A 23,013-nucleotide genomic window follows, 5' to 3' on the forward strand; every position below is an offset into this window, starting at 1 on the left:
CACACCTTCTTCCAACCGAGAAACATCTGGAAGTCTGGCCAATACAGTTTAAATACAAAGGTACGAATCCATAACAGCAATGTGAAATCATAGTAGTATGTTTTAACCCTTTTAAACTGGTACAAAACTGACACCAATAAAGGTGTCAGTTTTGTACCAGTTTAAAAGGGTAAAAACCTACTACTATATTTTGCCACTGGTAAAAGAGATCTCATAGTGTAAATGTGAAATCAGTGTTACTGTACAATAGTGAAAGTTGGAGAACCACCAAGATAGACGTGGACTCCCTATCAACCTTCCACAACAACTGCCCGGAGGAAAATCTTCCGCATCTTCTGGCCAAACAAGATTTCAAACCGAGACTTGCACATCGAGACCAATTCAAGATGCGTAACGCGGCAGGAAGTCACGAAGAGAGAGAGAGAAGACCCGGGTGGCTGGGACACGTGCTCAGAATGGAACCCGAGTTCACAGCGAAGACTGTGCCCGACGGGGCAGGCCGAAGGCCACCACCTTTCAAGACCAACTAAAGACCATGGGGGGTGGGGGGCTGTCTTGGGGTGAAGCAGAGAAGGCTGCTAAAGAGACCGTCCGGCAAGACGTGGGCTTGTTTGCGGCCTTATGCTCCACACAGGGAGCGAAACGGAGTTAAGTAAAAGTGCCGAGTGAATGAATTCCGAGGATCCTACGACGTCACTTGCAAGCACAATTACAGAACGAGGCATAACCAAACGGCTTAAATCATCTGTTGGTGGATAACCGATTTATAACGAGACCCAGACATGTATAAAAATCACACATCTTCTTTGTGCTGTTACAGAGAGATCCGAAGAGTTACGTAGAAATCTATAAAGTTTCAGAGATCCATAGAGTTACAGAGAAGTCCATAGAGTTGCATAGAGATCCATATAGTTACATAGAGATCCATAGAGTTACAGAGAGGTCCATAGAGTTACAAAGAAATCCATAAAGTTGCATAGAGACCCATAAAGTCACAGAGAGATCCATAGAGTTGCATCGAGATACATAGTTACGTAGAGATCCATATAGTTACATAGAGATCCATAGAGTTACAGAGAGGTCCATAGAGTTACAAAGAAATCCATAAAGTTGCATAGAGACCCATAAAGTCACAGAGAGATCCATAGAGTTGCATCGAGATACATAGTTACGTAGAGATCCATAGAGTTACATAGAGATCCATGGAGTTAGAGAGATCCATAGAGTTGCATAGAGATCCATATAATTGCATCGAGATCCATAGAGTTGCATAGAGATCCATAGAGTTACAGAGAGATCCATAGAGTTGCAAAGAGATCCATATACTTGCATAGAGATCCATAGAGTTACATAAAGATCCATGGAGTTAGAGAGATCCATAGAGTTGCATAGAGATCCATGGAGTTACATAGAGATCCATATACTTGCATAGAGATCCATGGAGTGAGAGAGATCCATGGAGTGAGAGAGATCCATGGAGTTACATAGAGATCCATATAATTACATAGAGATCCATATACTTGCATAGAGATCCATAGAGTTACATAGAGATCCATGGAGTGAGAGAGATCCATAGAGTTGCATAGAGATCCATATACTTGCATAGAGATCCATATAATTGCATAGAGATCCATAGAGTTACAGAGAGATCCATAGAGTTGCATAGAGATCCATGGAGTTGTATAGACGCTGAACGAATAGTTGCCGAGAATACAAATCAAATAGACGATGTCAATAATCCCGTCACGGGCACGCGTACGCGAATCATGTTAATGCCCGAGGCTTAGCCACAGGGAAGCTGCAGCCCGCGTGGCATTCCGAACGAACGGACGGACGGGGGCTGGTGGCTCCACGCGGCAATCGTCGAGGTGCAGGAGGGGAGGAGACGCAGCGTGTGGGATGCGTGGGTGGGTGGGTCAGCGACACGCGGTCCGCGGTGCATTCGTTTGTTTATTTAAGCGAATGCTTTTACGCGTGACTTTTAGCACAACGCTAGAGCGCCAGATGCACGAAGATAAAGTACGTAAGTCTAGATTTGAAGCTTTCGTGACTGCAAGGATTCATACTCTTAGTTCTTTCGGTAAAGTCACGTAGGTAAACAATGAAATTAAATTTAAGAAAAAAAAACATCACGACGTTTCGGAGGCAACACAAGTCTCCGTCATCAGGTGGGACCGTCACACTGACGGATGTACGTTTCACGATTGTTCCAATCTATCTTAACACCTGTTTCATTACCAGAAAGGTGTAAAACATGTCCTTGTGTTTTCGCGCCGACAGAAATGCATGTCGATGATGTGCGTGAGTGGACGTCAGCCCACGTAGCCACAAGAGCCACGCCTACAGTCGCCTCCAACACCGATACTCGCCATTCGCCACGAAGCGACGCGGCGCCCGTGCCAGGCTAGGTGCACCTTGAGGCCACGTGAAGCTGTCGAAGGCTCTCGCTCACCGGGAGGAGGTCTCGGGACAGATCCCCAGGTGGTGTCATGGGTTGACTGACTGAGATGACCGGTAGATGCACCACCAGCTTTACCCCCTACTGTGCCAACTTGCTGTACTTTATCCGCCCGGCGCTCCGCTCGTTGTTGTGAGCGACGCTCCACCGCCCTCCGTTGTTGCTGGAGGGCGACTGCCTCCAACTGCCCAGTAGCAGCGTCCTTCACGAGCCTCCTCCTCCTCCAGAGGGGCCGATCTTGACACCGCTGGTACCAGTCGTCAGCAAGTCCACTCACCACCACCACCATTGTATTGCAGAGGTAACCGACACATCAACCAAGACCTTAACCACGTCTCAAGGCCCCCATACCCCTTTCTGACGATCGCGCCGCTGCTGTGACAACCCTGGAATCTTACCCAGATCCGGAGAAAAAAGAAAACCGCTCTGCTCGCGAGTGTAACAAACAACGTGGACGTCGAGAATCAACGCCTCATTCTAGACGCAAACATCGCACCGCCTGGCTTAGACATTTCACAGTTTCTGTGTGCGTTTAGTTGGCTACGTACGGCGCGAAAGAAGTCCAACACGCGTTCCTCTTCGAAGACACCGGCGGAACCATGAACCACGTCGGAGCATCGTCAGGCCACTGCGCACATCTGCTGAATTTATGGACAATTCAGGGCAAGCCACGTTTGTGCGAGTGTGGCCAAGCAACCCACGCGGTGGACCGCACAGCAGAGGTGGGACAAAGTCATTGTTATGCAAGTCCAAGTCGAGTCTGAAGTCATCAAATTCATGACTCGAGTCTGACTCGAGTCCAAGTCACATGACTCGAGTCCACACCTCTGCCGCACAGGAAACCCACTGTGGTCTACGCTCCTTCAACATTGTAGGAGGAGGACATCACATTTCGATTTAAAGCTTTCGTGACTGCAGGGATTCGTCGTCTTGGTTCTTTCGGTAAAGTCACGTAGAAGGGAAATAATAAAGTAATAAAAATAAAACATAATAAAATAATTCTCACGACGTTTCGGCCACAACGCAAGCAGCCGTCTTCAGGTGGAGAACAGGTCTGTCACCTGAAGACGGCTGCTTGCGTTGTGGCCGAAACGTCGTGACAATTATTTTATTATGTTTTATTTTTATTATTTTATTATTTCCCTTCTACGTGACTTTACCGAAAGAACCAAGACGAGGACATCACAGTAAACCACAATTTCACGAACTCTCTCCTCAAGCCCTCTCGTCGTGGCTAGCAGACCTCGACATTGGTATTTAGCTCATGGACCCTTTTTGCCATCATACGCACGATTAGCAGAGAATAGAACCATCATCATCATCACAGCCGGGCAGCCCTGGGGCAAAAGCCTGCACTGTTTAATGGGCGTGCAGGACACGGACGAGTGGAGGGAGTGAGCGAGTTTCTCCGATTCTTCAACATTTTATTTTACCAGGTACGGCACCACTGAGCTATGTAGATATTTTTCCGAAGCGACCTGGCCATAGACGATAGCTCAACGAAGTGGGCTTATCATCATCATTGTGTGAAAGTGCATAGCAGCGGCCAAATACTCTGAAACGACTGATGTTTATTAAAAATGTGAAGGGGAAAACCGGAGGACCCGGCTAAAATCCACTCGACCACGGGGAGAGAGAGACACCGCAAACTCCAAATTTGCAGCAGGCGTCAGGGTCGGGATAGAACCCACGACCTCCTGTACACCAGGCGAGGTAGTTAACATATCCTAGCCACCCTGATGATGATGATGATGAGAGAGAGAAAGACACGCAAACTCCAAATATACAGCAGGCGTTTGGGTGGGGATCAAACCCACGACCTCCTGTAGACCAGGCGAGGGAGTTAGCATCTCCTAGCCACCGTGATGATGATGATGAGAGAGAAAGACACACAAACTCCAAATATACAGCAGGCGTTTGGATGGGGATCGAACCCACGACCTCCTGTACACCAGGCTAGGTAGTCAACATCTCCTAGCCACCGTGATGATGATGAGATACACCGCAAACTCCAAATATACAGCAGGCGTTTGGGTCGGGATCGAACCCACGACCTCCTGTACAGCAGGCGATGTAGTCAACATCTCACCACATTGGCGCCCATTCCTCCCTGGTGGTCGCCGCTCGCCTCCACCCACCCACCCACCCATCACCCCCTACGGTTCTCTTTGCCGATCGTCGGTGCCCAGAGGATGATCCGTCGGCCACATCACACGCGAGCGACCTAATCACGTGTGACTAACGCCGCGTGCGACGCGGCGAGCAGAGAACCCGGGGGTTGCCACCTGCTGACGTTTTTTTTCTTCTCCCCAGGATCGTTAGTTCTCTGTTCCGAGTTAAACCCACACAATCCTGTGTTTGTGTGTGGGTGATGCTGCTGCTGCTGCTGAGTGGTAGTGTAGCGGGTAAGAGCGCTTCGCCACGAACCCGGCGACCCGAATTTCGATTCCCGCTCACGGCCAACACCGGCGACGATTATCTGAACCGGTCCTGGGCCTACCCCTAGGTCGACTCAGCTTCAAACGAGTACCCGGTGCGGTGTGTAAACATCGTTACTGGGGAGACAAAGGCGGTCGGGCGTGGTTGTTAACCACCCCACCCCCCTCGTGTACCGTGCCGGCCTTCATAGGTGCTCGTTAACAGCACTTGCCCCAACAGTCTGTGACAGGCTACACGGGGGATCTTTGTCTCTGATGCTGCTGCTGATGATGATGATGAGTTGGTAAGTGGTGACTCACGAGCAGCAAAGAAAACCCGACACCGTTCGTCAACGTCAACTGCCTGCGCTCTTGCGCGCACCTCTCAAGAGCCTATAACGCCTGTGTATGCACGTGTGTGTGTATGCTGGACGTCTTCAGCACCCGTACGTGTCTTGAACTTCTTTCGTACCGGGCAGAGCCAACCGTGCCCATTGGAGGTGCGTGTGTGGTGTGGTCTACCCGTCCAAATGTGATTTCCCATCACAAACAACAAAAATCACCATTGGTGCAACCAAAGGGCATTCCACCCCTCCCCCCCATGGCCGCAACAAGTTTACTCGCGTTTACAGAAAGCGAGGGGGGGGGGGCGCGGTGGTGAGCGAAAATCGATGAGAGGCAGAGGACATCATAGCTCGCCCAGTTTCAGTCCCTCTGCGTGTAAAAAAGTTAAAACAAAAATCTCGCCATCTATTGCCCCCCCCCCCCCCGCCCGCCCGCCCTGAAAAACAAGGGAAAAAAATATCTCACAAAACGTATCGTTTTACCCCCCGCAGATGGCTGCTGGGGCTGATGGGATTTCCGCGGAGAAGCGGTCACAAGTTTTAGGGGGATTTCTTTTTTGGAAGGGGGGGGGGGGGTCACGCTGGGCGGCGAGGGGAGTGGAGGAGGGGCACTGGGGCGCTGGCGGGTAGGGGGAGGGGGCAGCACCTGAGGTCAAGAGGTCATGGCAGCGGTCCCCGTCTCTGGGTCCCTTGAGATGCAGGGGTCACAGCTGCTCAGGTGAGCGGGAGCCGCTGAGAACCCGCAGAGGTCGTGACCCTGGCCACAACTGCCACTCACAAAGGAAAAGGGCACGGCGACGAGAAGGATTATCAACCGCGGTGGCATCGCCAACGACCGCTGCCATCAACCACCAAGCACTAGCATCATCAGAAGCAGCAGCAGCAGAGAGAGCAACAAGCAGCAGCACCAACGGGAACGGCAGAGACTTGCTGACTCGCCCCCAACTGGACATCTGTGAAAGAAGAGCTTCATAGCTCATCTGATTCCTCCAGTCTGAAAATTCCGGTTCTGATTCAGCAGCAGCGGTAGCACGAGCAGCAACAGTAACAGCACCATTGAGAGATCTGCAAGAAGCACCATTGCCACCATGATGATCACCACCACCGAAACCACCATCAGCAGTAGCAACGCCATCAGCAGCAACAGCTACACCACGAGAACCAGCATCGCAACCACCATCACCACGACCAACAAAACCATCATCATCATCAACACAATTAATGGTCACCAACAGCAAGTAGCAGAATCACTCTCAGCAGAGCCATCGTCATCGTCGTCATCAGCAGCAGCAGCACCACCACCACAACCATCACCATCCACAGGCGCCACGACCATCATCATCACTAGCCGCGACACCATTTAACAACGCGGTCATCGCCAAGCTATCACCCACTCCGATTCAAACATTCACGATTTCGGCGACCGCCAGTAACCTCCGTGACCCCTGTGCCCAATAACCAAATCGTGCTCCGACGAACCGAGCAGCGGCATTGTCCGTCAAATGGGCGGAAGGGAACCACGGGTGGTCGGCTTCGACAGGTGTGTCAGGACAAGGACATTCCCATCATCAGACCCCTTGGGTCCGTCAGTCATTTGCGTTCTTTCGGTAAAGTCACGTAGAAGGGAAGTAATAAAATAATAAAAATAAAACGGTTATGTATTCAATTTGGCCCGAGTGCCTTCGTCAACAAAGCTCCCAATTAGCACAAGCGATGATTGGCACGGGCCCTTAACCGGCTGGATTCAGCAACCGCTTCAACTCTTTTGATCCGATGCCCGGCCGGGAGTCAGAGTCGGGAGGCGCTGGTGATGATTGGTTGAGTGAAGGGACGACAGTGAAAGTGAAGAGACCCGTCCCCCTCCGCCCAGTGAGGGAGCCACATCCGAGCAACTGCTGCTTTGTCCACGTCCTAGCGAGTGGTTGGGGAATCGAACTCAGCTGAAATGTTCTTGCTGGAAGGCACACATTCTCACCACTGCACCGTCATGCCACCCGCATGCGCAAACACAAATCCGCCGTATAGCCTTGAGCTGACTGTTGGAGCAAGTGGTGTTAGCGAGCACCTATTAAGGCCGACACGGCACACACGAGGGGGGTGAATGGCCATAACAACGCCCGGCCGCCTTTGTATCCCCAGTGCCGATGTTGATTACACACCGCAGCAGCTTATTCATTTAAGGCTGAGTCGACCTAGGGGAGGCCCAGGATCGGTTCAAATATTCGCTACCGTCCGTAACGGCCGAGGGCAGGCATCGAACTCGGGTCTTCTGGTTCGTAGGGGAGTGCGCTAATCACTGCGCCACTGCTCCCCACGAAACGCAACCCACGTGACCAGTACAGAGCTTCAGCAGCTCAAGGGGTGAGGCAGTGGGGGGGAGGGGTAGCAAATGTTTGCCCTCAAACATACTTAAGGCCCCGTTAAGTTTGCTGACAACACAATTAGTGTCTTGAGTAAACAGCAGATTAAGCGGTGGCTGATGTTGAGCGGCCAAGCCAGAAGCAGGAGGGATGGAGGGGGGGGCTATCCACCCCCCCTCCACTTCAGTGGCTTTGGTTGGGATTATTGACGATACGGTGGGGGTACACGGTGGGGTTTGTGGGGGGGGGGGCGCACAGGATCAGGGTGAAAGTTGGGGGTGTCCTCCTATAGGCCATGGTTCCTGGCGGATATTAGTGAGATTTCAGAATGAGGTCGTTTTAGCTAACGCAGGGGTCAGCTACGAAAATAACAAGAAGATTAATTTTCGTCGAATTCATAAAAGAACCCTCAACATTTCAAGATTATGATTTCGAAGTGTATTCTGAATTTGATTGGTAATCAGTGTAGGGTTTTTTTTTAGTTTGTGTGATGTGCGATAATTTAAGAGAAAAACAGGAGGATTTCTCCACAAAATCTGGCTGTCGCCTGATAATGCTAGTTGTAATGACTGGCGAAACTTTGTACTCGGATTGTAAAGGCTGTGGGTTTACTTTCCGACACACCGGGTGTGCTGAACTAATAACGAATTGCCATGTTTTGTTTACGTGACAAACCTTACTATTTGTCTGTGTCGGGTGGTGGCGGGTTTAACGACGCATTTATATCTAACTTTATTATGGATAATATTGGCCACGAAAGCCTACTGCGTATTAAAATGATTTCTAGGGGTTGAAATTTATCCTAGCGGCATTATTCTGGACGATTTGAAGGCTGTGTTTGGAGTGTGAATGGAGGTTGCTTTAGCCGACAAAGCCCTATGAGAGTGAATGAGGTCACTGTAGCTGACAGATTCCAAGGCAGAGGCGGGGAGGGGGGGTCACTATTGATGGAAGGTGCCAGTGTTTCACTCGAAAGACTGGCTCCCAGTGATGGCTGGGTAGGTTAGAGGCGTGCAGTGAACCGTCATCTGCAAATGCTGTCATCAATAACGACGCTTAACTACTGCACTGTGACAACATAAACAATCTTTACCTCCCCCACGCACAAATGAGGATTTATTTTACACTTCCGGTCGACCGCATGGCCTTTTGGGATTGCATAATTTCAGCAGCATTGGTTCAATACAAATAAAAACTGTGGCCTGATCCAAGGGGTTATACGGTAATTGAGCAGGCTTGACGGTTTCGTCTCCTCCACGCTGTTCAATCACCACAAGACAAGGATCCTCCGCATAGCCTTTAGCAAACACTCACCTGCTCACCACACTAGGTGAACAAGAAAGAACACACTCATCCACTCACTCACCTACTCATCCACTAACTCACCCACTCATCCACTCACCCACTTACCCACTCACTCACCCACTCATCCACTCACTCACCCACTCATCCATTAACTCACCCACTCATCCACTAACTCACCCACTCATCCACTAACTCACCCACTCATCCACTCACTCACCCACTCATCCACTCACTCACCCACTCATCCACTCACTCACCCACTCACTCACCCACTCATCCACTCACTCATCCACTCACTCACTCACTCACTCACCCACTCACCCACTCATCCACTCACTCACCCACTCACCCACTCACTCACCCACGCATCCACTCACTCACCCACTCATCCACTAACTCACCCACTCATCCACTAACTCACCCACTCATCCGCCCACTCACTCATCCACTAGCTCACCCACTCAACAACAACAAAGGGACGAAAAGACAAAATTAAAAAACCGTACCCGCGAAAGAAAAACTAAAATAAGGACCCCATCACGCACAATCGCGGATTATAGGAGTGGGCGACTGCTCGTGTAACCAAGCACGAATTCGTGCAGTCGTAACGGGGCTGGCGGGAGTCGTGAGACAAACGCAGAGGTTCGTGCCGCTGCGTGACTGCGTCGTCGGCGGCGGTGAAAGGGAAAGCGAGAAAGTCGGCGGGTAATTATCGGGGCGGTGGTGGTGGTGGTGGTGAAGCACGTAGAGTATAATCCGCATAATCCACACTCAACACAGCCTGCAGCAACATTTGCTTGCTCACCGCACAGGCAGATGTCTTGCCCTCTCCCTCCCTCCCTCTCAGCCCTCCTCCCCCCCTTATTCAGAACCCTCGTACCAGCGAGCAAACAAAATAAATAAATAAATTCCCCCACAAAATGTAACACGCAGGCTTTCGCGAAAAACATTATTCAATATTACCGCTAAGCAGTCGTACAAACTGTGTTGCACGTTCTGTTCACGTGACAGACTCGAACGAATTTGTCTCAACACCGCTGATGAATGGGCGTGACCTAAACGAGGTTCATCAATTCTCTCATCACCTGGGAAGTCCTGAACATGCTCTTCCTCTGCCAGTAACCACCACTCTCATTCAAACGCGTGGTCCTCTCCACACACCCTGTACCCGGGATTGAACCCCCGAACCTATGACGCGCTCCACTCTCACCTGTACGTATTTTTTCGACATCATATTCATCGTTCAGGATTTTAATTGTACTGCGTAAAATTCGGGTGGAAGGTGGGTGGGTGGGTGCGCGACACATTTACGCGACCCTAACGCGACACAAACTTTATCACGAACGGGGATTTTTTTATCCTTAAATGTATCTCCACCCTCTGCTGTTATCTTACTCATTCCCTCCCTTCGTCTCGTTTATCCCCAGATCTTATAACCAAAATAACCGCGTGTTTTACGCTCCCGTCTTACTACCATAGCCCGTTTGCTGCTGCTGATGCTGATGCTGCTGCTGATGCTGCTGCTGATGCTGATGCTGCTGATGCTGCTGCTGATGCTGCTGATGCTGCTGATGCTGATGCTGCTGATGCTGCTGGCCGTTTGACGTTTTCTCCCGAGATGATCAAAACAAGGTTCGTGCAACAACTCCCATGGTAAACTGAACTCCCATGGTGAACTGAACTCCCATGGTAAACTGGACTTCCATGGTAAACTGGATTTTCATGGTAAACTGAACTCTCATGGTGAACTGGATTTTGATGGTAAACTGGACTCCCATGGTAAACCGGACTCCCATGGTGAACTGTATTTTGATGGTAAACTGGACTTCCATGGTAAACTGGACTTCCATGGTAAACTGGACTTCCATGGTAAACTGGACTTCCATGGTAAACCGGACTTCCATGGTAAACTAGATTTCCATGGTAAGCCCGAGTTCCATGGTGAAATGGACTCCCATGGTAAACTGGACTCCCATGGTAAACTGGACTTCCATGGTAAACCGGACTCCCATGGTGAACCGGACTTCCCTTAAGCCGTCGCCGCCCTACGCGGTTCTGCGATGCAAAGAACCATCCAGCGCATTGCTCCATCTCCTCAGCGGACGTCCTCTCGGCTGTCGTTAGCTTTGACTCGCGGTCAGCGTAAGACTCGAGCCGTGATAGCACGTGCTGCCCAAAGCCCACTTACTTTACTGAATGGTCATATGTGATGATGCCTCGTGGCGTTTAGTTCTCCAATCCACGGGTTATTCTCACTGCCTCTTCAGTGTAAGTCCAAGGATGCATATCTCCACGCCTCTTTGAGCAATTATCAACTTTTGCTTTCGTTTTCTCTGCGGATGTCCATGTCCACGCTTTTTTTTTGAACAAAAAATTTGCTCCATCAGAATCCGTTTGCCATTCGCAATTTTTTAAAATGTATAATTTTGCTTTTTTTTTGGCAATCGAGCACTGGATTTCGCAATGTTAATTCCATCGCCCTGGCATCCCTTAAAAAAGAGACATCTGGTCTCAAACTCGCCGTTACCTGGCAGGTCATCAATAAATAAAAATCACATTTGGAACTTAAACACCAACAAGCCAATAAAAAACGGTACATTTTTTCGCGTGTATTCACCGTACATAAAATCCAACGTCAGGATATCGACGTTTCTGCAAAAAAAACATTCCAGCCGAAAATCTGTTTTGTTTGCACCGCGAGCGTGTGTACCACGTGCCGTGGCTAGCCACATAAACAATATCGACACTGTTATGGAAAAAATAATACAGTATAAAAATAGGCTTTACCCGTGAAGATATTCAAACACCAAATTGATACCATTTGCAAGGCGTCAAGTCTGCATGAAGCACACAGTCTGTTGAGGCTATACGGGTGGGATCTTTGTCTTTGTGTGTGTACGCGTGCGTTGGCTACCCGCACAAAACAACATCAACGCTACCCGAGTACCCGACCCGCCGGGGAATGTGATCGAGCCGAGCGCTTGGTCACGGGGGTGACCTCTTAAATTAGCTGCGGCTAACGAGGAGCAACAGACGGGGTCATCTCGTCCGCTACAGCCGTGGGGTGGGTGGTGGTGGTGGTGATGGTGGTGGGAGTTGATAGGAAGGTCGGTGGGCGGGATAGGTTGGAACAGGTTGGGAGAGTGAAAGGGAAAACAAGAATGTTTGGCCATCGGAGCTTAAATCAATCCAATTTGCTTCGCGTCATTGAACCGGAGCTGACGGGGAGAAGAGAACGAAATTAATCCTCTGTTTATTCCAAACAAGCTGATGTAATTTACCGGAGAGAGAGAGGTGAGAGAGAGAGGGAGAGAGTGAGCGAGCGAAAGAGCGAGCGAGAGGGGGGGGGGGGGGGTTACATAAAGCCAAGTTTTAAAAATAAAAAATTACGAAATGATGAACGAAGCAAAGTGCCGAATACACCGAGCATCTTCTTGTTTCCACTGATCGTAAAACAAAAAAGAGAGGGAGCGAGCGAGTGGCAGAGCGAGAGACACGCGGCGACTTGAGGATATATCTCTCTCTCGTCGTCGTCGTTTGCCCGGAGAGCGCCAAGCGATCGAGATGGACTCACAAAAAGCCCCCCCCCCCGCCCCCCAATATCGAATTAATGAGAGTTATGGAAGCCGCAACAGCGATGTAAAAAAATGAGTCTGACCGCCGTACAAAAGTAAAGGCGCACGCATTAAGCGCGCACCCCCCCCCTCCAGCCCCTACCAAAACGCCCCCCACAAACCATTGCCATGAGCCCCCAAATGCCATTGACAAGGCCACAGAGTCTTGTCTGGTGCAAGAGAAAGAAGTGGGAGGGGGTGGGCGGGCAGGCGGGGGACGCCCTTTGTCCCCCCCCCGTCACTCCATTAACGCTGCCATTTAAAGTGAGGACGGGGGCAGCACATTAACGCGCACTTCAACGGCGCAAGGAAAACGCAATAAAGAAAACGGCGCGATAATAAACATCTCCACCCCCACCCCCCCCCGCCTCTCCAACGCCAGCAACGAAAAAAATTAAATACAAATAAACAAAGGAGACTGGGGGAGTGGGGGGGGAAAGTTGGAGTGGCTGTGGTTCACAGTGAGAGATGGAGGAGGAGAGGAGGAGGAGGGGGGCTAAATAAATAAATAGATAAATAAATAGCCCCCCACACCCCCCCAATGCTAAGTGGCAGTTAACCGCGACCACTCCTCCTGCCCTGACCTCCGATTGCAACAGGGCCGCACAAATCAAAATTTCCATTACCACTGGGCGTCGTTATTCATCGGCCATGCGCTATCCGCTGCTGCGCTGTTCGGGTGACAGCGCTGCCACCCCCCCTCACCCCTTTCGCCGCGCGTCTATGCCCCCCGCAATGCCACTACCTCGTGCTCAGCCCCCCGCAATGCCACTACCTCGTGCTCAGCTCCTGCCCACGGGCCGACTACATTGGCGCACGTTTGTTCAGCGTCGTGCACTAAAAAGCAGGCGACCAGGGTTCTCAGGTAACCAGAGCGGACCTCATTGCTCACGCTCACACACATACACACGTGGCACCTCGGTGGTGACTCGGACAATCATCACCCCCGGTCCCTCCCTTCGGGGTCGATAAAATAGGTACCGCTTTTGTGGGGAAGACTTTGGGGAGAGACTCGCCCTCGCCATAGAATTGTGGAATTTCCTCACCCCTGGCTCAGGGCTATAGAGTGGAGATAAACATAAGTGAATAGTCACGATAATTATTGCGCAGTTACCCCGAACGACACACTAAGACCAACGACTCTTGTTCATGAGGATCCTTTATCAGGATGTTTCGCCAACACCGATTGTATTGCGATGGGAACAAAGCGGACAAACCCTGGATGAAGCCTATGCAAATCAGGGGGAGAGAACACACAAGATCCACACACTCAAGCACTGCAGAACAGTGGGAGAGAACAGACAAGATCCACACACTCAAGCACTGCAGAACAGGGGAAGAGTCAGGGATCGAACCCATGTCCCTTGTTGCTGCGAGGCAGCCGCACCGCTGCCTCGTTTTACTTATCCACTCGAGCCATAACGTCTCCTAAAGACTCTCTTTCAGGAGGGCCCTGCATTGTTTTCTTAATAAACGTGCGTTGAACTTCTTTCGCTAATCGGAGGGGCGCGGGAAGGACAATAAACGATGGGACTGCTCGAGTCCATGGGCCTCTCTCTGTGTGTGTGTCCACGTATGTTGAACTTGTTTCGTACCGTACGTAGCCAACCGTGTTTATTACTCACGTGGGAGAAAACCGGAGCTCCCGGAGAAAGCCGGGAGTCACGGTGGCTAGGAGATGTTAACTACCTCGCCTGGTGTACAGGAGGTCGTGGGTTCGATCCCAACCCTGACGCCTGCTGCTGTATATTTGGTGTTTGCGTGTCTCTCTCTCTCATCATCACGGTGGCTAGGAGATGTTGACTACCTTGCCTGGTGTACAGGAGGTCGTGGGTTCGATCCCAACCCTGACGCCTGCTGCTGTATATTTGGTGTTTGCGTGTCTCTCTCATCATCATCACAGTGGCTAGGAGATGTTAACTACCTCGCCTGGTGTACAGGAGGTCGTGGGTTCGATCCCAACCCTGACGCCTGCTGCTGTATATTTGGTGTTTGCGTGTCTCTCTCATCATCATCACGGTGGCTAGGAGATGTTAACTACCTCGCCTGGTGTACAGGAGGTCGTGGGTTCGATCCCAACCCTGACGCCTGCTGCTGTATATATGGTGTTTGCCTGTCTCTCTCTCATCATCACGTTGGCTAGGAGATGTTAACTACCTCGCCTGGTGTACAGGAGGTCGTGGGTTCGATCCCAACCCTGACGCCTGCTGCTGTATATTTGGTGTTTGCGTGTCTCTCTCATCATCATCACAGTGGCTAGGAGATGTTAACTACCTCGCCTGGTGTACAGGAGGTCGTGGGTTCGATCCCAACCCTGACGCCTGCTGCTGTATATATGGTGTTTGCCTGTCTCTCTCTCATCATCACGTTGGCTAGGAGATGTTAACTACCTCGCCTGGTGTACAGGAGGTCGTGGGTTCGATCCCAACCCTGACGCCTGCTGCTGTATATATGGTGTTTGCCTGTCTCTCTCTCATCATCACGTTGGCTAGGAGATGTTAACTACCTCGCCTGGTGTACAGGAGGTCGTGGGTTCGATCCCAACCCTGACGCCTGCTGCTGTATATATGGTGTTTGCCTGTCTCTCTCTCATCATCACGTTGGCTAGGAGATGTTAACTACCTCGCCTGGTGTACAGGAGGTCGTGGGTTCGATCCCAACCCTGACGCCTGCTGCTGTATATATGGTGTTTGCCTGTCTCTCTCTCATCATCACGTTGGCTAGGAGATGTTAACTACCTCGCCTGGTGTACAGGAGGTCGTGGGTTCGATCCCAACCCTGACGCCTGCTGCTGTATATTTGGTGTTTGCGTGTCTCTCTCTCATCATCACGTTGGCTAGGAGATGTTAACTACCTCGCCTGGTGTACAGGAGGTCGTGGGTTCGATCCCAACCCTGACGCCTGCTGCTGTATATATGGTGTTTGCCTGTCTCTCTCTCATCATCACGTTGGCTAGGAGATGTTAACTACCTCGCCTGGTGTACAGGAGGTCGTGGGTTCGATCCCAACCCTGACGCCTGCTGCTGTATATTTGCAGTTTGCGTGTCTCTCTCCCTCTGGTCGCGTGTATTTGTCTGCAGGCCCTCCGGGGTTTCTCTCCACATTTAGAAATTTGCATTTGGAATATTTGGCTGCGATAAATGTCCAGACGACAAGCCACTTCGTTGAACTATCATTTGTGGCCAGGTCGCTTCTGAAAGAAAGTTATGTAGCTCAGTGGAGCCTTATCTGGCCTGGTAAAATAAAAGTGATTTACAGTTGAAAAACCCACGTCTCACGCTGGGGTGGGGGAGGGCAACGCTCTATGGGGCCGTCCATAAATGACGTCACGCGAGTTTGGACGATTTTTGACCACCAACGCCACCAACGCCACAGCCCCCGCATTTAAAACGCAAAGTCTGCGTTCGTCTCGATCGCTGTTTGTGTTCAGTTTTGTTGTACGTACAAAGTACGGGGGTGGGGGGGGGGGTGGGGGAGAGGGGGGGGGGGAGTTTCCCCAACCCCCGTTGTGGAACGTGAAGTGCGGTGAAGCCTTGAAGGAAAACTCGTAAAATAACAACAACAACAAAACGATTGAACAATTGTAATATGCAATAGTGAATCAAATTCACACTTGCAAACCTTGATAAATATTTACAAATAAATGGGAGCAAGAGCTCTGAATGTTTGTCTCACCCCCCCCTCCCCAAAAAAAATACACCCACTAAGTGCTCCGATATGTCTATTTTAATGGAGCTAATGCGCAGTGGGCTTTCATTGAGATAGCATGCAAAAGGTCACGCATTAGCATTGAACCGTAATAATCCTAAGGGGTGCCTTGGTTTGCCTCGACGAGCCTCGGGTATTATCCGCAGAAGCCCAATCATTTTCAGGGTTGCTCCGGCTCCGACTCATGGCCGAGCGTTCAAGGGGACGCGTGAGTTTGCGATTGCGACGGGCCGATACACGGACAAAGCACCGTTGCTTTAACGCGTGGAGCCCCAGCGCGCACGAAAATACAAAACCAAAACATCAAAATCTGCGACCGCGTTTGTCTCAATCTGCTCTGGCGCAGAGCAGGAGCTAAGCCAAAAAAAGTAAATTTTTTTAAACTTTTTTTAAAAACACGATTTAATGAAATGTACCCTACTAGTAATAGTAGAACTCCAAGACTCCAGGAAGTGGCCCCGAAGCTTGCCATAACGTAAGGGGCTGTGGTGATTTACAGGCAACGTCAGTTGAGCGTGGACAATTAAACCCAAGCCGAAACATAAAATATAAAAAATTATGTTTAAAAATATATATTTATAAATTTTAATGATAGAATATAGTATTGTCATCAGTATGACATAAGTACTGTATGCAAAGTTTGCAGTCGATACCACATTTGGAAGTGGGTTAAAATTGAGTTACAAGATTTGAGGATACAACAACAACAGGCAGAGTGAGTTTATAAAAAGCGTGTAAAAATATAGTTTAAAATTGTTTTGTTTATTTTTTATGATAGAATATAGTATTGTCATCAGTATGACATAAGTACTGTATGCAAAGTTTGCAGTCGATACCACATTGGGAAGTGGGTAAATATTGAGTTACAAGATTTGAGGATACGACAACAACAACAGACAGAGTGAGATGAATAAAAACAATGTGGGCCAGTCGATGTAAGCTAGCCTCTGTCAGGAAATTTGGCAAAAGTGCAGACGTATGTGCAAATGGACCACACGCACACACACACATATATACTTACATAGAGATTCACAGACTTAAAAAGAGTCCCATCGACTCGCAAATTGGAAGTTGCCGAACCATACCCACGTTATTAGGAAGTTACTGGAGCTGTGCACTTTTTAAATCATCGGTGCTTTTTGTTTTTACTTCGTTTCTCTTCCCCTCGCACCTCCGATTAGTGCGGTTAACTACGTACGGTGCGAAAACACATTCCTGCGGAGGGAGCTGGTAGGAACGTTGGGTTGCTCGGTCAATGGCCAGGGTCAACGGCGGCGTGGTGTATTCCGCAAATGTGCCCGACTGTGAGGGCGGGCACAAGCCGGCGTGAGTAGGTTAAACGTTGAGTTTTATAAGGGCACCACGGGGTCACCAGCCCCTCCCCACCCAGCCCCAGCCTTCCCACCCCCCACCCAGCCCCACCCTCCCCATCCCCCACCCAGCCCCACCCTCCCCACCCAGCTCCTCCCCACCCAGCCCCTCCCCACCCTCCCCACCCTCCCCACCCTGCCCCTCCCTCCCCACCCAGCCCCTCCCTGCACGACGGACGGACACAATAATCCCCCGTGGGCTGGTGGAACCAGTGGGTTCCTACCAGTATGAGTTCAACATACACACACACACACAGACTAACATGATGGACACCCACAGACACCTTTAGTTGCGTCTGATGAACAACGATCGGTCGACGTAGCACAACCTCGGATAGACACGTGACCTGATCGTCTGTAATCAGATTTGTCCATATTTGGGCAAACTCCCTTTCTTGAATCATTTCCCGATGCTACTTATTGATTTCAGCTGTTCGGCTCCACGTCACGTGAGTCCTCCACAGTGCAATCACGATCACCAGACTCTGATGATGTGTGTTGAACTTCTTTCACACCGTACGTAGCCAACCATGCTAATTGGAGGTGCGCAGAAGGACAACAAAACGAAACACAAAAACAAGTTCTATAGAAGTGACCTTGTCAATCTAGATGCGTTAAAAGTGCATAGCTCCAGTGGCTTAATAATCAGGGGCATTACGGACGGCCGCAGAAGTGCCCGTGAAAGCGCCACGCGATACGGTGATCGTCTTTCCTTCGATGTCCAGTCAACAGCCGCTGCGATCCGGGCGATGGATGGCGGCAGTGGCAACACCCGTAGGCCACATCGAGTTCCAAGCCAACGTCTCGCCGACTTCGCAGCAACCTCGGTGCCCAAGGGTGACGCCACGAAAGGCGACGGAGGTAGACTGCCCCTGGCCTGGGAAGTCTCCAAATTCAGGAAGCGTCCCGTGACAGGTACAGGTTATGGTGAACGCATCTTCTTTCCACAACCCCACCACCCCCCCACAACTGCTGAGTGCCAGTGCATGCCATTCAGGTGCTTCACTGGAACAATTTTGAGCAGCGAACAGATTTGTCCGATATTTCGTCGTTTTATCCTCACGCTTACGAAAGGCGACTGTTGCCGGTGATGACTGTGGCAACGATTGCCCCAAAGTCGTCCCAGCGCATCGTGGCCTTTAGCACCCGTTGTCCCCACAGCCTCCCCTTACCGAGAGCGCCGTGCGATGGCCTATTGATTGGTTAATGAATTAACCCCATCACTCGTTTATCTGCGTCGACGGGACAGAACCCGGCTCCGCAAGGGTCACGCCTCAAAAGCCCTCGCTGTTTTTTTAATCGAGGGTTCGAGAAATTAGCGGCGATTATATCTTTTTGTTTTGCTCGCTTGTTTTTTTTTTTCCACCAAATACTTTTTTTTTCACCGACGAAATCATTACACTGGCGTTGGTATTTGTTACTGTTGTTGTTTTTTTTTTCGTTTTAAAGCTTTCGTAACTGCAGGGATTTATATTCTTGGTTCTTTCGGTAAAGTCACATAAAAGGGAAATAATAAAATACTAATAAATTCTTGCTGTGAAAAAATAAAACAATAAAAATAAAACAATTAAATTCTCACGACGTTTCGATTGCAACACAAGCAATCATCATCAGGTGTGAAAACCACAGCAAGAAAATGTTTTTGCTGTGGTTTTCACACCTGATGATGATTGCTTGTGTTGCAATCGAAACGTCGTGAGAATTGTATTTTTAATTTTTATTATTTTATTATTTCCCTTCTACGTGACTTTACCGAAAGAACCAAGAATACTGTTGTTGTTGTTTGCAGGCTGCCCTGGCCCACTACTGGGCCAAGGCCTCCCCAATTGTCTCCCATTTCCCTCCTGTCCTTAGTAGTTGTTGTCTATTAGTGCCCTCCGAACTCTGCGATTTCACCCCGCTGTTGTCATCTCTCCTTCCGCTTCCTTTGCTCCGGTCTCAGCCAGTGACATTTTGGGGGCAGCAAAAAATAGAAGCATCATTTAGCCAGGCGAGGGGGTCGGTGGCGAGGGGGTCGGTGGCGAGAGGTCGGTGGCATGGGGGTCGGTGGCGAGCAGTTGGTGGTGAGGTGTTGATGGATCACACACAAACCTTAAGGTGGCTTACCAGCATGCGGCACAATAAATGTCGACTCCATCCGTTTCACCTGCATGGGAACGAGTGTTGGATTTTTTTTCTCCACCTAGCTTCGGGTAACCCTCTAAGTCGTCCGTCATAGCATTGCCACTTTATAATTAAATTGTGTTCATATTGGATCATCTTTACGAGCGCTGTCGTGACCGCAACCAGACAGAAAATGTTTTCGTTATTGAATACGGTCGTTTCATTTTATGAGTTATCTCTCACCAACAGGAATGGTCAAGTATGGTAAAAAAAAACAACCCCCTTGACCGACACATTGCCAGGAAGCCATCATTCAGGAGTGAAATGACTCGGCGATGTAAATATAGTTTCCTAGATATGTGTTTTTTTCATTCTAAGATTCGAATATTACACAACTGTTTTAAATCATTGAAATGAGTTTTACATGGCTTCAGATGAGTGGTGTCACAAAGACGACTGATGTTTTACTTCTTAACCTACCCCAAGTGTTCTTCGAGGACGTTAACAATGGCTCAACCAAGTCACACCGTTCGCCCTGAACTACAAACATATTATTTATATCTTGATTTGAAGCTTTCGTGACTGCAGGAATCCACACTCTTTGGTTCTTTCGGTAAAGTCATGTGGGTATCAAACACCTGATGACGGACGCTTGTGTTGCGCCCGAAACGTCGTGATTCATTTTATTTTATTTGATACCTACGTGACTTTACCGAAAGAACCAAAGAGTATATTGTTTTATACTTTCCAATTCAGGATCAAATCCTTCATGCACTCGCCGTGTCCGTCTGCCAGTAAGAGAGCGGCAGCGGAGGACGCTATAACTCTCGTAAAGATGATCTCTCGCGAACAAAAACTTTAGCTGCGTTGCTTCTCAGAACTTATCCTCTTGAAAACTGGACTCATTGTTTTTTTTTTAGGGTCTCCCGAAAGTCGAAAGGCAAAAGCACCGCTTGCAAATATGGAAACACGCACGTGGCCATGGCAGCTTCCCACCGGCTTATTTGCAGCTGATTACATACGTCCGAAGAGAAAGGCACGTGACAAAGCATTACATCACCCATGCCTACGACGCATGGTCTTTTTTTTCTCCCAACTTGTTAATTTTATTGTGCGTTCACCGCTTACGTGAATGAACAAAACACTGTCAAAACGACACAGTGCGATAAAATTCCGGCGTTATCCGAGTGGCGACCGGAACTCGAACCCGGGGCCCTGAAAGTGTTGCTGGATCAATTATTTTGTACCGGGAATCAGAGAATTATTCTACAAAGCATACATTTTTAACAATAAAATATTTTTCTTGTAAAATCAGAAGCTAAGCAAGCTTGAGCCTGGGAGACAACTGCCTGAGAACTGAGGCCACAAGGTGGCCAGGCAAATGGGCGTATGTAAATAGAATCTTGAATCGATGCTTGCGAAAGCTTTGAGCGTTACCCCCTCGAACGAACGATGGGTTTTCTACGGGTGCTACGCTTTCCTCCCGCATTCAATTTAAACATTCATCAATAGACTGCGCCAACTAGGTTGGCCTAGCGTGGTTGGCGTGATTGGCATGGGTACTGGTGCAAGGAATGAAATGGGTCCCCCCCCTCGTACTCTTTCTGACTGTGCCCTGGGCAGCAGTGCAGTGTGTGGGAGTTAAAACGTTGGCTTGCGAGAGTCAAAAACATTGGGCCGAGGGCATCAAACGCTGGGGCCTTGGCACAAACTCGAAGAAACCTATCACACGCTCGGCGGCTGCGATTCCAACTTGGTGCGCAGCCGACGGTATTCTTGAAGCCTGTGAAAGGGCACACGCGGGCACGTGTCAGTTTTTGCGCGACGTCTCACGCCAACCCGAATCGCGTGAAGCTGGGAAATGTCTCACTCCTTGGTTCTTTCGGTGAAGTCACGTGGGTAGAAAAATAATAGATCGCGACGTTTCGATCGCAACGCAAGCAATCGTCATCAGGTGGGGGAAACCACAGCAAGAAAAAAAAAATCAAGATTGGGACATTTCTGTGAGGCTCAACCGAGCCACATGGTGAGTTGGCAGCCCCGTCCACTGCCCCGGTAGCCCCGCACAAAGATTGGTTAGCTCCACCCACTGCTTGGGTAGCTCCACCCACTACTCAGGTAGCCCCACCCACTACTTGGGTAGCTCCACCCACTGCTTGGGTAGCCCCGCCCACTACTTGGGTAGGTCCACCCACTGCCTGGGTAGCCCCACCCACTACTCAGGTAGCCCCACCCACTGACTGGGTAGCCCCACCCACTGACTGGGTAGCCCCACCCACTGCCTGGGTAGCCCCGCCCACTACTCAGGTAGCTCCACCCACTACTCAGGTAACCCCACCCACTACTTGGGTAGCCCCACCCACTGTTCAGGTAGCTCCGCCCACTGTTCAGTCCCCACACCATTCAGGAAGTGCTGAACACCTTTTCTTTATGAATCTAGCACGAGGTCTGTGTCACGGTCGCTCACGGGAAATGCGTTGCAGGGGCCAAATGCCGGTGACGACGGTCGAGGAAATGCTCCAGTGGCATCGTGGCGCAAGCTCTCGCTGACGTGCGGTGCCGGGTTCCGAAGAGGGTTAGGGGTGAGGCGGGGTGAGGCGGGGTGAGACCGGGGTGAGACGGCGTGAGTGGTGTGAGCTGGGACCTCACCGGAGCGAGTTGATCTTGATGAACCCCGCGGCATCTACAGGGTCATAGTCTCCCTGGACGTTCATGCTGTGGATGAGAGAAGGAAACTCCACAATCAGAATCCGAATAGTTATTTACGCCGGAGGAATCTGATGAGCTGCGCTTTTTAACAGATGTCCAGTGACGTGAGTTTCACCCACAGCCAGAATAAATATTTTTTTAATGTTAGAAAATATTTTCGTGTCCGTCCCACCACATCCCCGATACAACTCTCGCTATTGGCCGTGGCTGCTACTCGTTCCACCTACCCCAGTCGACCGGCGAACCCCGGCAAATATTCAGTGTGAAATGAAAGCGAAAACAGCCAAAGGGGCATCCCCTGCAAGTGCCATCTCACACCACTGCTGGCGGAAGGGCTTCCAACAGAGGGGGCTCGAGAAAGCCCCTGGGCCTACTCTTCCATGCCGGCCAGGACGGCTCGGAAGAGCTGGGGGAACCCACACTTTACTCCACCACACGCGACCCATCTATTGGCCAGCTGCAGTAAATCCGTTTGTGGACGCAAGGATTTAACAAAACAAACTCGTGCCGTCGTTCCGACCGCAAATGCCAGCCAATCGAACCGGCGACCTCCGGATTGCAAATGCAGCGCGTGAAAATAATGCCACGATCTCTTCATCGACGTCGAATGCAAATTTCCAAACCA

At 50.1% G+C, this 23,013-nt stretch overlaps 1 protein-coding gene across 1 annotated transcript in view; it reads right to left on the bottom strand.

Moving 5' to 3' along the window:
- Window positions 1–20,683: 20,683 nt before the first annotated feature.
- Window positions 20,684–23,013, bottom strand: part of ASS1 (argininosuccinate synthase 1) — a 75,458-nt gene continuing 73,128 nt past the window's right edge. The window contains exons 14-15 of the mRNA XM_061571676.1: window positions 22,329–22,394; window positions 20,684–21,462 (exon numbers count right to left, since the gene is read on the bottom strand). Of these exons, the coding sequence (XP_061427660.1) occupies window positions 21,405–21,462; window positions 22,329–22,394 (124 nt within the window). The 3' untranslated portion in view covers window positions 20,684–21,404. The remainder of the gene's footprint in view (window positions 21,463–22,328; window positions 22,395–23,013) is intronic.

The sequence above is a fragment of the Lethenteron reissneri genome, chromosome 48 (genome assembly GCF_015708825.2).
Source record: "Lethenteron reissneri isolate LAM-NWPU_2019-01 chromosome 48, ASM1570882v1, whole genome shotgun sequence".
Classification (NCBI taxonomy): domain Eukaryota; kingdom Metazoa; phylum Chordata; class Hyperoartia; order Petromyzontiformes; family Petromyzontidae; genus Lethenteron; species Lethenteron reissneri.